The sequence below is a fragment of the Myotis myotis genome, unplaced genomic scaffold (genome assembly GCF_014108235.1).
Source record: "Myotis myotis isolate mMyoMyo1 unplaced genomic scaffold, mMyoMyo1.p scaffold_m19_p_18, whole genome shotgun sequence".
In the NCBI taxonomy this organism is placed as follows: domain Eukaryota; kingdom Metazoa; phylum Chordata; class Mammalia; order Chiroptera; family Vespertilionidae; genus Myotis; species Myotis myotis.
The window spans coordinates 3,389,834-3,403,229 of NW_023416322.1; the positions used below are offsets into that span (position 1 = coordinate 3,389,834).

At 53.8% G+C, this 13,396-nt stretch overlaps 1 protein-coding gene across 2 annotated transcripts in view; it reads left to right on the forward strand.

Annotated features, from left to right (window-relative positions):
* MPZL1 (myelin protein zero like 1) overlaps positions 1-5,072 on the forward strand; it is a 31,611-nt gene extending 26,539 nt beyond the window's left edge. Inside the window, exon 5 of one of the 2 annotated variants that reach the window (XM_036343113.1) lies at positions 1,656-1,794. In XM_036343113.1, the coding sequence (XP_036199006.1) occupies positions 1,656-1,737 (82 nt within the window). In that variant the 3' untranslated portion in view covers positions 1,738-1,794. The other variant, XM_036343111.1, reaches the window with a different exon arrangement.
* Positions 5,073-13,396: the final 8,324 nt, after the last annotated feature.

Here is a 13,396-nt window from a genome sequence, read left to right on the forward strand (position 1 = left end):
GTACATGCCCTTGACTGGAATCGAACCTGGGACCCTTCAGTCCGCAGGCCGATGCTCTATCCACTGAGCCAAACCGGTCAGGGCGTCGTATCTCTTTGAGTATATCATTTTCTCTCGTTTTGCAAGCTCTGTTTTTTAAAGCTTTCTTCTGATACTGATTTGGCTCTGTTTCTGTTGAAGTCCCCTTTTCTCTTATAATATCTTTGTCTCATGTCAGAAGCTTTCCTGAAATGCCCAGTGGTCCTGGGTTCTCCACTCAGACCCATGGCCGCAGGTCTGAGCTGGAGCTCTGGGTCGTGGCTTTGCTGTGTTAAAGGGCTGGCTGGAGGCTTTGGGGGCCTCCATGGTCAGTTGCTGAGGGTCCTTTCTCTGGAGTTGGTTGATGTCTCCACAGGGAGTTGAGCAGAGAATGAAGAGGGCTCACTGTTCAGTTCATGAACTTGCCCGCCCCAACCTGTTTTCAGGGCCGACCCCTCCCCCTGCTTGTCCATGGCCCTGAGTCAGGACTGGCTCATCTCTCCTGGCGTCAATCCCCTGCCCGCCCAGGCCTGCCTCTGGCATTTTCTGCAGGATGGTGAGAAATTGTTCAACCCTTGTGTCAATTCATTGTCTCTTTTCAGCATTTGTCATGTAACACCAGAGCGGAGTTGAGAAAGGATTTGTAGCCATTTTTACTGTGTGTCTCATGTATAAGCTCCTTCTCCCACGAGCACACCCCAAAACTCCTTATGGGTGTTTATGAATTATGGTGGGGGGTTGTTCTCTGGGAAGTTACATACAGTGTCAGGGTCTGTCCTGTCCTTGGAAGTGACTGTAAGCAGGGGTCAATTAGCTCGCAAGAGAACACTGTTTTCCTTCTGGTCCTAGTACTGTTGACCCAGGGACAACGCTGGGTTGCATACAACTTTTGACTCCTCCAAAACTTAACTACTCCCAACCTGCTGTCTATGACTGCATGCCTTGTGGTGGTAAACGACAGGATAGACTAGCATCCACACATGCTCCATGCATTCGTGCCATACCTTTTTCTTAATTTTTTCAGTATTTCAAGGCTACTCCTTTCATCTGGTTTTTCAAAGAGTCACAAATCTCCAAAAAGCTTTCCAGTTTATTATTGAGAAAAATGTTCATATAAGGGGACCCCACAGTACAAACCCAACTCGTTCAAGGGCCAGCTGTAGTGGAAAACACGTTGTGTGTCTTTCAACTTCTCTTCCTTTTGGGCTTACATTTAACTTGCAGCTTCCTGGCATGAATGTAGAGTCTCTGACTCAGTGTTAACAATGTGATGTGAGAGTGCCCACGACAGATGTGAGAGCATCGCATACCAACCTGAGGGGGGGCGGGGAGCATCGGTTTGTTGTTGCACTTATTGATGCATTCATTGGTTGCTTCTTGTGTGTGCCCTGACCAGGGATTGAACCCAAAACCTTAATGCCATCAGGACGATGCTGTAACCAACAGCTACCTGGCCAGGGCAAGGATGTTTATTTTAAACTACTTGCTTTTAGCTGCTGAGCTTATTAGTTCCAAGTCAAAAGCTTAAGTACAGCATTAGACTTCTCAAGGAGACCGTCCCTGGATCGCAGGCCAGTTAAACGCGTCTTCTGAAACCAGGACTCTTTTGTTTTTCTTGTTGCTGTTTATAATTTTAGAATCTCTGGGACTCTAAGGTCAGGATGTGCAGCCACCTGTCAGATGTTTGAACCCCTGACCTCGCCCCCGCTGTCACTTTAGTCACGGCTTCTACCTGCACCTGAAGCGACCACCAGGTGTTCCAAACCTAATCCAGCCTCTCTCCTCCAGGGCCCAGTCATATATGCGCAGTTAGACCACTCTGGTGGGCACCACAGCGACAAGATTAACAAGTCAGAGTCTGTGGTGTATGCGGACATCCGGAAAAATTAAGAGAAGACCCAGAGCATATCCTAAGCAAGAAACCAATTCAAACTGGACTCTTGTGCCGCAGCGTGGCCCACAGCACGTGGCCGGGACACGGACGGCACGGGGAGGAGATGTAAAGGATATGTGTAAATCTTCTGTTTACTCTTCGGATGAGAGGAGCAGTGGTGCATGACGAAAGATGGTATGGTTCTACATATATGTAAATTGTCTCGCTGTTTTTTTCTACTTTTTGCATCCAGGGTCATTTACAGTTGGGGAAATTCAGCCACATTCCTGTCACCACCGTTCGGATATGGTGTGCCTTAATGGCGATGTAGCGCTCTCTTAGTATCCCAGCAGACTTGGCCTTTTTGTCTAAGGGCTTAACCAGTCTTAGCATTTGTTGTAGTTGGAGAATGAAGATACGATGCAGGAGACATAGCCAGGGTGGCCTGTCCCCCACCGTCTGTTCCGACTGTTTGTAGTTTTTAGGAAACACCCGTTAGCTATGCCACTTGGAGACAATTTGAGAAACTTTTGTCGATGTTTTTTCTCTCTAAAGCAGGGGTGGGGAACCTTTTTTCTGCCAAGTGCCACTTGGGTATTTATAATATTCTCAAGCCAGACAGAATTATCAACTTAAAAATTAGTCTGCTATATTTGGTCAAACATTTAATTAACTCACCCTGATGCCTTTGCAAGCCTTATACGGCCCTTGGGTCAAAGGTTCCCCAACCCTGCTCTAAAGCAAAGAGCATTTTTGCCTCATAAGTTGTCACACAGACTTTAAGGTTACACCCTTTCATGTCAGCTTGTTCATCACAGCAAGGTCAGCAGGGAGAGCTGCCGGGGCCAGTTCCTCGGTGCCCTCAGAGCAGGACCCTTCACATGGAACTGAAAGAGGAGCCAGCGGCCTGGGGAGCAGAGTGCAGGTGTCACTTTCTTTGCTGCTGGAAACGAGCCCGCGCAGCTGCCAGGGAGGAGTTCATTGCCTTCCAGGTGGGCAGGAACGGGGTACACAGAACCTCCGTTCTCGCATTAATTCGTCCCAGAAGGCTGTTCGAAAACGGAATCATTTTTTCCCATTAGAAATCATGTAAACTGAATTAGTCCACTCCAGACCCCCAAATGATCTGTTCTTATATACAGTACATGTCTAGTGTACTGCTTAATTTATAAATAAACACTTTCAAACAAAAAGGGCTTGAAATGTAAATGAAAATTTAACAAAAAGGAGATGAAATGTAAAAAATGAAAGCTTAATAATAAGCAGCAATAAAAGCAAAAAAAAACAAACCCTACAAAAATATTCACAGCACAATTTCCTGAGATGTTAACAATGTGAGGTTTAGCGGTAGATGGACTCAGGCTCTCTCTCCTTTGTTCGCCGCCTGAGAGACACGTGACCGATCACACAGGTTTCAGCAGGAAAGGGTTGCCAGGTTGAGACGTGAATTGTTGGGGACGGGAGCCCCTGAGAGGCGAGCTTTGCTGTAATCAGGTAGCCGCTGTCGGATCCAGGGCGCCCTCTAGGGAATCGTCTTCCTTCTGGACGCAGAGAGCTCGGAGCTGCAGGGGCCTCTGAGGCTCAAGGCCGCTGGTGTTTTCAGATCAGCAAGTAGGACTAGCACTTCTCCTTCTACTTTGGGAATCTCTCCTCTGTTCCTGTTGTTTTTGTTCATTTTCCACATTTCCCCCATTGATGGAATTGATGAACAATGAGATGAGGAAAAATCTAGACAGTTCAGGTCATTCATTTTGTCCCATCGACAACCCCCGCCCCATCACAAACCTATGATTTCTGTTATTACTGGGACTAAAAAGCAAAGTGAGATCATTAAACATTTATTTATATTTGTCATTCCTCCATTTCCTGGATTCTTTTGTATTAAAATGTTTTAGATGTGAAATGGTCTGAAAGCCCACAGTGGCGGAGGTCACAGGACATGGCTGGGGAGTGGAGTGGCGGCAATGTCCATTTCCCCTGTGGTGTGGGGTCCGCCACCAGCTGCTTCCTTTTCCTCCCGGCTTCTGTCGTCTCTGTGAGGCAGTTTGGCCGGCTTCCAGGAGGACTCTCAGGGCGTCACGCAGGGTTTGGGTGGGAAGGTGTGGAGGTGATCAAATGGGAGAGGACACATGGTCTTGTTTTCTGAGGAGCTGCTGGCTCTTCCCCAGGGTCCAGCCAATGTATCGTTCATGTATCGTATGCAGGGGGCTTTGTGGTCATGCACACCCTCCCTGTCCAGAGGCTGGCGGCTGTGGTCTGCGCTGTGTCGGGGCGAGTATACGCCCTGAGGCCTCTCTCCTCCTGCTCATGGGCCCAGCTCGAGCCCGGGACCCTGAGTCCGCCCAGGACGGCCCACCCAGGTCCACCTTGCCTCCTAAAGCTTCCTGCATCCGTTTGAAAACAAGCCCTAGTGGGTGCGGGGAGGGAGGATGGGTGTTGGGCTGTCCCCTTTCCAGACAGATTCCCAGGTAACGGTACTCGTGAGCCTTTGTTTTGAAGCCGGAAAGGACACATCCAGAGGCAGATGTGCGGTTAGATGTGGGGCGTTCCCTGACGGCCCCATTTTACAGAGAAAAGGGGTGTCCTCCTTTTTCTTCCTTCTCACCAGGCCTGTGAATAAGCTATCCACTCCTAATGGCTCGGGAGAGCAACAGCCCCAGTTTCTCCTTTCGTTTCATTTTGAGAGCTGCCACCCAGAGCACCCGCCCGCACTTCCTCCAACCACACGGGTGGCCTCTCCCTCAGCTCCCCATGCGACCTGCCCGACACGTCACCTCCCACCCACCCAGCCCCTCCAATGGGTCAGCGCTTGGCAGCTGGGCGTCAGCAGCCACCGCTCTGGCTCACACCCGCAGTGCTCCCTCCGCCCCTCACTCCACTCCTGTGGGTCTTGGGGCCCTTTCTCCGCGTCCCCGCCTTCCTGTCCCAGGCCAACCGCGGGGCTGCTTCTAAATGGAAGAGCCCTTCCCGCATCTTCTACCGGCAGCACGAGCCCTCCTGGATTCCGTGTGGTTGTTGGAAGGCAGCACTCAAGGGGTTACTCAGAGATACAATCCAAACCCTCTGTCGCTTTTCCATGGAAATGTATCCAGCTGGGGAAGACCATCAGGCTCATGGGTTTTGTTTTCTTTTTCAATTGTACATTTGTGACTATTTTAATACACCTTTTTCCATGACTGAATTGTGTTGTGTGCTCATTTTTAATCGGAGAGAAAAAGAGTTAAAAGCCTTCTCACTCATCCCACCCCAGCCGCAGTGCCTCCTGTGCCTCAGAAGCACCACGCACGGCCGCTCCAGGCCCTTTGACATGCGTGGCCTCTGCCCAGAACACATGTGTACCTGCGGCTTTGCTCCCTCACGTCCTGTAAGTCTCTGCCCCAATGTCACCTTCTCAGAGAGACGTTTGTCATATAAAAAAGGGCGACCTCCCCTCCCCCGGCTCTCCTCACCCCCTTCTTCCTGCTCCGCTTCCTCCTGCTCACCGACATGTGTGCCGCCCGCCTCCCCCATGAGAACATACGCTCGGAGGGGCCAGGACTTGGCTCTTCGGTTCACTGCTCCATCCTTTGCACATAGCACAGCTCCTGGCCGGCTCTTAGTGGCTACTGGATGGACGGATTCATCCATTCAGCAAATCTATAGCGAGGACTGTCCTGGGCGAAGCGTAAGGAAACAATGAACAAGGGAGGCTCAGGGCGCTTGCCCAGAGTGGGGGTGACAGAGTGACGGTAGTTACTAAATGCTTGTGTGCCCGCACTTTGCATGTCTCACTGCAGCACTGAGTTAACGCTGGAAGAACCTCACACCCACGGGAGGAAGACAGCATCGGGCTTGGGGTATGTGACTGGCAGGGAGGCGGAGCTGGCACCAGCACTGCCTGTCCGAGGCCTCGTGCTTAACCTCTCCCCAAAGACGGGAGCCTCACTTCCTCCCTGAAATCCACGTGCGGGGAGCCTGCCGTGCGGCTGCTCCCTGGGGCTCTGGAGCTGGAGGGGGAGACAAGGGGGGTGGTTGTGCAGGTGGTAGGAGCACAGGTGCCAGGGGCCTTCCTCTCAGGGTGGGAGATGATACGGGGACTTAATCTGTGGAGAGCTGTGTCACCAAGACCATCTTACTGACAAAGCATGGAGTTTTCCAGTGACTTGTGAACTTTATACATCGCTGTGCATGCGAGACAGGCTTGCGTACTTTCTGGATCGGGGGAGGAAGAGTTAGGACTGCAGGGTGATCTCACGGGACCGGGACCACAGCCATCACAGGACTTGGTGAGAGCAGGGATGCTTCTCCAGCTCAGGGGCAGCCGTCACAGGACCTCTGGCTCCTCCATCTCCCTTGTCCCCACGGCTCCCCCGTCTCCACGCTCCTCCCACGTTGGAGCTAAGTGCGAGGGAGTTTCCCTGGCTGCGGGGGCCGAGCTGCACAGGCCATGCCCGCCACATACACAACCGCTGTTAGAGGGCGGCTTGCCAGGAAGCTGGTCCAGCGCCGGAGAGGAGGAAGCTCCAGACGCGCTTAGGGCTGCAGGCTCCCTCCCGAGCCCTCCGCATGAGCGCAGGGGTGAGTGCTGGCTGCTAACTGCTGACCCCATCCAGGAACCAGCGAGTAACCCTCCCAGCAGCGGAGAGCGGCATTTGTAGGTGGCAGAGGTGGTGTTAGGGACCGTCTGCTTTTACGGTGCCCTTCCCCCCACTTTCCCCTGTATATTCAAGATCTGTCATTATGAAGAATTTTAGACATGCCCAAAAGGAGAGAGAATAGTCAGATCCACCTCTGCTTACCCGTCTTCAATCACTCCATCCACCCTTCTTGTCTTTTTCCTCTTTTCTGAATTATTTTAAAACCAATCCCAAAATCAGGCCCATCTACCCCTACATTCTCTGGTGTGCATCCATTAAAAAAATGGGCATTTTCTGACATGACCATAGCATCTTGTCACAATAGAAACGTTTTAAAAACACATTTAAACAAACAATTCCTTCATGTCATCCCCTCCCCAGTCCAACCTCAAACGTCCTTGTCTCAGAGAGGACATTTCACAAATGGCTCCTTCCAATCAGGCTCCCAGGGTTCCAGTCAAGCTGCCGTGTGTATTTTATTTTACTAATTTATTTTTAAAATATATCTTTATTGCTTTCAGAGAGGAAGGGAGAGGGAAAGATAGATAGAAATAGCAATGATGAGAGAGAACCACTGATCGGCTGCCTCCTGCACGCCCCACACTGGGGATCAAGCCCACAGCCCCGGGCATGTGCCCTGACCGGGAATCGAGCCATGACCTGGTTCATAGGTCGATGCTCAACCACTGAGCCACGCAGACCGGGCTGCTGTGCCTATTTTAAAGACACACTGGCCTCGGGGCCTGCAGCTTCCCTGTGGGCTCGGCAGGCACAGGCCATTGGCTACTAACCCCTGTGGGGCCTTCTCTTCCATAGACGGGCCATCATATTTTAGATCATTTCTGAATTTCTGGGTATTTAGGTTGTTTCCAGTTCTCTTATTTTTGTCCATCACAAGTGATGTTGGAATAGTCATTTGTCCTTATTAAAGAAACAAAACAAAACCAAGAAAAAAAAAAAAGGCAGATGCAAATCAAAGGCAGCCCAGGATGAGAGAAGCCTCCTGGCCCCTGGGCAATGGGGTCTCATGTCTGGGTGGTCCCGCCAGCTACCAGGCCCAGCTGCCTCCTCACACCCCTCCTGGAGCCATCGGGAGCTGCGCCAGGGCTGGGCGGGGCCCAGGGAGCCAGCACCTGCCGGAGACGAGGCTGTGTTCACAGGGAAGGAAACAAATCTCCAGCGCGGCAGCCCCTGGGAGCCGCTGCTTCCGCTTCCTTCCCCTGCACACGGGCGAAGCCATTGTCCATTGTCCCTCCTCAGCGGGCCTGTGGGCCAGCCTTAGTGTCCACAGCCGGGGAGGGCTGGGTGTTCTTTGATCTCCCTGCGTCTGGGAGGCGGAAGTCTGCAGGTCTCCTGCTGCCCATGAGCCTGGAGCCCGCCCTCCATGGCTGTACAGCAGTTGCCTGTGTGGTTTCTCCGTCCTTCAGGGCAGGGTGACCTTGGGCATTGTGCCTGCCTGGCTGCCCTGCCGTGGGAGTGGGCACAGCGGGCACAGGGACCCGAGGCGTCGCTTACCCGATGAGCGAGGACTCCAAGGACACGGAGTTTTTAATCTCTAGACCCATTCTCTGTGCTTTCGCTGGCTCTGGATTTTTTTTTTTTTAATTACAGAGTTTCTTTAAACCATATAAAAAGGAACATAAAATCTAAAATTATTTTTTAGGAAATCTCTTAGAATGTGTGCTTAGGCCCCGAGGAATGTGGAACATTCTGCAAAGCCCCGTCTCTGCTCCTGCTGACCCAGCAGCAGCCCAGGCGGTCCGTTCAGAGCGTGTCTGGATGTGCTGGAGCTAAAGCCGGGCCTTTTCTTCCACTGGAAGCCATTGCTGAGCGAAGCATTGCGGGGGGGGGGGGGGGGGGGGGGGGCGCGGAGGGAGGGTGTTGTTTCTGAGCGCTGGTTCCAGGATTTGGTCTCCAAGAATGTACCACCTCTGCGGAACCCACGGGTGAGGCAGCCAGAGGGCCCCACGCGCTCTGTGAGCCCAGGAAGCGGAGCCTGCAGCGTCCGGCCCGCTGACACAGGGCGCCTCAGGACACGCCGCTCTGGGGGGGAGGCCGAGCCCATGAGTTCATGTTGGCTCGCTGAGGTGGAGCAGCAGAGGACAAGCCACGGGGAGAAGCGAGTAACTGCGGAGCAGAACCACTTGGCCGGCAGCGAAGGGCTTCGGTCCACGTCCTCTAACAATCCCACAAGAGCGTGGGATGCTGGGTTCCTGCTGTGAGTTTCATGTCCATTTCAACCCCAGCCTGGAGGGTGGCTCTTCCGGGCCTCCCGCGGCCCCCTCCCTGGCCCGGACGGCGCTAACCTCACTGGAACGGGTCCCCTCCTGTGGACGCAAAGGCCCCGGCCATGGGAGCAGCCCTCCGCAGGGCGAGGAGGCGCCGATGAACATGGAGCCTGTGTCCAGCACCAGTTAGGCGCCCCGGAATCACGTCAGTTGGAGAAATGCCGATTCAGAAGTGGTTTAGCTTATCTGGCCGGATGCGCTCCCTGATCTATTACAGTCGCCCCTCCGCTCCAAGCTGGTCTTACCTTCTACTAGCAATGACCCTGTCCAACCTTCAGGGGCTCTGCGGTGGCATTTGAAGGTGATTACAGTCATTCCTGCGCGGGCCACCCACGGCCATTACAATTGATATCAGTTAAAGTGAAAGCAGATGCAAAGTTCGGAGCCTCAGTCCCACTAAGCCCGCCTCGATGCCAGCAGTGGCGTGTGGACTGACGGGAGGTTCCTTGTCACTGGCAGTTCTGTCGGGCGGCGCTGGAGTGGCGTGCAGGGGTTGGCAGCCTCTGGATGGGTGTGCCAGGTTACACGCACCTACAGAATCCCGCACACCCCTTCTCTCTCACTATGGGGGCGCAGGGGGCGGGAGCGGGACGCCTCACAAGGGTGGTCCCGGTGACTGCACTTTCTGGGGGGTGGAGAGCGTACACTCCATCGCTCGTTCGCTCAGCGTATTTGTTGCTGCCGGGCCCCACACGCTGCGTCGTATTGGTTGCTGCCGGGCCCCACACGCTGCGCAGCGCTGGGTGCCACTGCAAACAGGACAGAGCACGCTGAGGCTGGGAACGCTTGGCCCTGCCACGTGCTGGGGAGACAGGCAGAGGGAGCAGAATCCCGCCCTTGAGGAGCTCAGAGAGGAGACAGCCCCAAACAAACTGGGCCAGGGGTCCCGTGAGAGCAGCAGGCGGGAAGGACAGCGGCCAGGCAGCAGCAGGGTGGACGATGAGCCAGATCCTGCGGCTTTCAGGGAGAAGGAGCATTTGAAAGCTGGTTGGGAGGAACCAGAAGACTCTGGTAAAGACCCTGCCAGCGAGAGGGACCAGCCAGAGGTTCGGGGTGGGAGAGAGTGAGGCATGTGGTCGGGCATTGGACAAGGCGGGAGCCTCACATTCCAGGCTGGGAAGCTGGGATGGCCGGAAGACAAAGAGGATTTTAAGTGGAGGAGTGACCAGTGCGGGGTTGCCGGTTAGCAAGCTCACCCTGCCAGCTGGGGGAGGGTGCAAATCTGAAACCGAGATGAATTAATTACGTGGATACTGCAGAGCTCAGAGATGGGACCTGGGTGGGAATAACGATGACAGGAAGGATCTGAGTGGAATTAGGAGAACATTAGAGGGCCTGGGCAGGTCGCAAGGGCGGCAGGGGCTTGAGAATCGTGAGCAGCAGTGAGTGGTCAGGAGGGGGTGGGGAGCTGGGCTGCAAGGCTGGGGTGGGTTGGCATAGGGAAAGGGGAGGGAATGTGATCATCCATTTAGCAGGTGCTTGGCACGGTTCCGTCCTTGTTGATCGGCCCCTCTCCTTGTCTTTGTTACTTCTGAGCATCCTCCTTTAGAAGCCAGTCTCTGATTTCCGTATGTTCCACCTGCTCCACCATCTTCCAGACCAAAGTGCTGAACTCTGTCTCCACACAGGCTGTGCTGGTCCCAGGCTCGCAGCAGCAACCATCTCCCAGCCTGCACCTGGGCCCAGCCCTCTTCCAGTCATTCTCCACAAAGGGGAGGTTTTTCTAAAAGAGAAGCCTGGTCCATGCACATCCTCCATAAAAGTCATGCCCAGTGACTCCTCTGTTGCTGGCAGGTTAAGGTCCCAACCCTGACGCTACCTGGCCTATAGGCTCTAGTCACCCAGATCCTACCCACCCCGTCATCACTCACACACCTCCTCTCCCTCCGAACCCCGACCAGACCAGGTGGGAGGACCCAGGCTCTCCATGGCCCCCCAAACTTCTCCAGGCCTGACCGGGAAAGTTTTCACCTGGCTGGGTTTTATTTCCCCTTCCAGGAAGCTTTCTAAAGCCACACTAAGGTGCGTGTCTCTGTGATTCGTTCTCCAGCAGTACCTTTTAGAGTCTGTATTTTTATTGCTTGTCTGTTTCCTCAGCAGAATTTGGAGTTTTTTACCTGAATTAACTCATGTCAACCTTATGAGGTGGACATTGTTATCATCCCCATTTTATAAACAAGGGAACTGAGACACAAAGCAGCTGAACACCTTGCCCGAGGACACACAGCTGGCCACTGCGGTGGGAGGCCCAGTCCCGGGAACCCCCAGGCCCACGCCTGTGGCCACAGCACAGCCTGTTTCTTGCTCAGCACTGTCACCCTGCCACCACTGGTGTTAAGGGATTTTTGTTGACCTCCAGGAGGGTCCATATAGTTTACTCGCTCGATAAATATTAGGCTCCTACTTCTAAGGGTTCCTGTAAGAATTAACTCAATCAATTGAAAGTGTTCTTTGCCGGCATGGCTCAGTGGCTGAGTGTTGACCTATGAACCAGGAGGTCAGGTTCGATTCCCGGTCGGGGCACATGCCTTGGTTGCGAGCTTGATCCCCAGTGTGGGGCATGCGGGAGGCAGCCGATCGATGATTCTCTCTCATCATTGATGTTTCTCTCTCCCTCTCCCTCTCCCTCTCTCTCTGAAATCAATAAAAAAAAATTTAAAAAAGGAAGTGTTATGCAATAAGCTCATTAATTCCTCACACGTTCTGAGCACTTACTGGGCATAGCGCTGGAGCCTGCCCTCCAGGAGCCCCTAGGTCAGAGGAGGAGAGGTGAGGACTCATGTTAGAGGGAAAAAAGATCGCCGCTTCTCCCGTCCTCTCCGCTCCTGAAACCTTCGTGGATTATCTGCCTTCCCCTATAAAGAATTCTAGCCAGAATCTGCCTTCTCCAGTGACGCCCCTGAGAACCTGACGCTGGAAGCTTCCCGTAGGGATGAGGGTGGGGCTGTGGAAGCTGGAGTGCCTCCCAGAGCTCAAGCTGAGGCTGTGGGTCTGAAGACAGAAGCTTAAGAGAGGTTGACTCTTCCTGGGGTGGCGGCCGCAGCAAACAGCGGGTGCTGCCATCTGCTGGGAGAAAGAGGATGCGCCACGGCCACCCGTTGGAATCAGCAGGATGGGGAGGGGAGGGCCTTGTCACAATCGCTTAGCTTAGACCGGAGGAAACCATAGCCGGGTCCTGCAAAGCCTGATGCGTGCGCTCTGGATTCAGACACGTGGAAGGTCACATCTTTAAACTGCCCCTCTCCGCGGCCGCCCCCTCCTCTGCCCGGTCTCATCGCTGGGACTCATCCTCGCACTTTCACTGCAGCCGCCCTCCCCGCCCGCCTCCTCCAGCCGCGCCCAGTCTTGCCTAAACCAAGTGAAAGACGCTGGTGAAGTTTTGGAGGAGGAGGAGACTGGGCACCGGCCCTCGCCAGCTGCCCCTCCCCGGTTCCAGCTTCACACTGAGGACGTCACCTCCTGGGGGCAAACACTGGACAGAGAGGCCAGGTGACTGCTGATGGGCTCGGAGCCCCTGCTGGAGCCCCAAACTCGCATTTCCTAGCCCCGTGGTCGGCAAACTGCGGCTCTGGAGCCACACGCGGCTCTTTGGCCCCTTGAATGTGGCTCTTCCTAAGCCTTAGGAGTACCCTAATTAATAACAATGTACCTACCTATATTGTTTAAGTTTAAAAAATGTGACTCTCAAAAGAAATTTCAATCGTTGTACTGTTGATATTTGGCTCTGTTGACTAATGAGTTTGCCGACCACTGTCTTCCCCCAACGGGGCCAGGGTCTCCCCCCTCAACCCTTCTCTCCCCGCGCCCCCACCCCCACCCCTGCTCTGTGCTAACCTCATGGTACCAACAGGGACATCCCATCTCCCTCGTGGAGCTCCGTTATGTTCCCAGGAGGAAAAATGCACAGCTGTGCCCTTCGCAGAAGGACGATGAAACGCTGGCCTGTTAAAGGGACGCTCTGTGGGCAGTGCCTATGGAAATGACTGAGGGTCGGGGCGTGCTCATCGGAGGAAACCCCTTCCAGGATCAGAAGGTGACTGGACTCAACAAAGGGAAATCCGTGTGCACCTGCCGGAGGAGGCCACCTGCGTGGGGAACATGGGCCCTGGGGCAGAGATGGGCTGAATTGCCCGGATTCCAGGGGTCCTCAGAGGCGCCAAAGCCAGGAAGAGCTGCTCTTCTGCCCACAGACCGGGCGGAGGAGGGCTCCAGGCAGCGTCTCTGACATCTGGGACATGCACGCTACCGCTTTGTTAAATATAAAAATGTGCAAACTCTATGCACGTATAAAAGATGCCCGCATCAAAATTGCTAATCGTTCCATTTTAAAATTTTCACTCCCATAGATAGGCAGTTGGGCAGGTGGTAAGAGGGCTTGAAGCTGCCGCCAGGCTTTGTGAAATGTGTCTCTTCCAGTCTCGCCCTCGCAAACCGTGACGAGAATTTGCTGTTTGCAAACCTGTGCTACACACACAAGACAGAACAGCTGGACATTTACAAATAAACATTTTCGGTTTAATAGGTTAGCTAGAAATTATCTGTCGCAACATGTTCCATCTCAGGTTACTCTCCCCCCCCCCCACCCCCCCACCCCGTGCTAG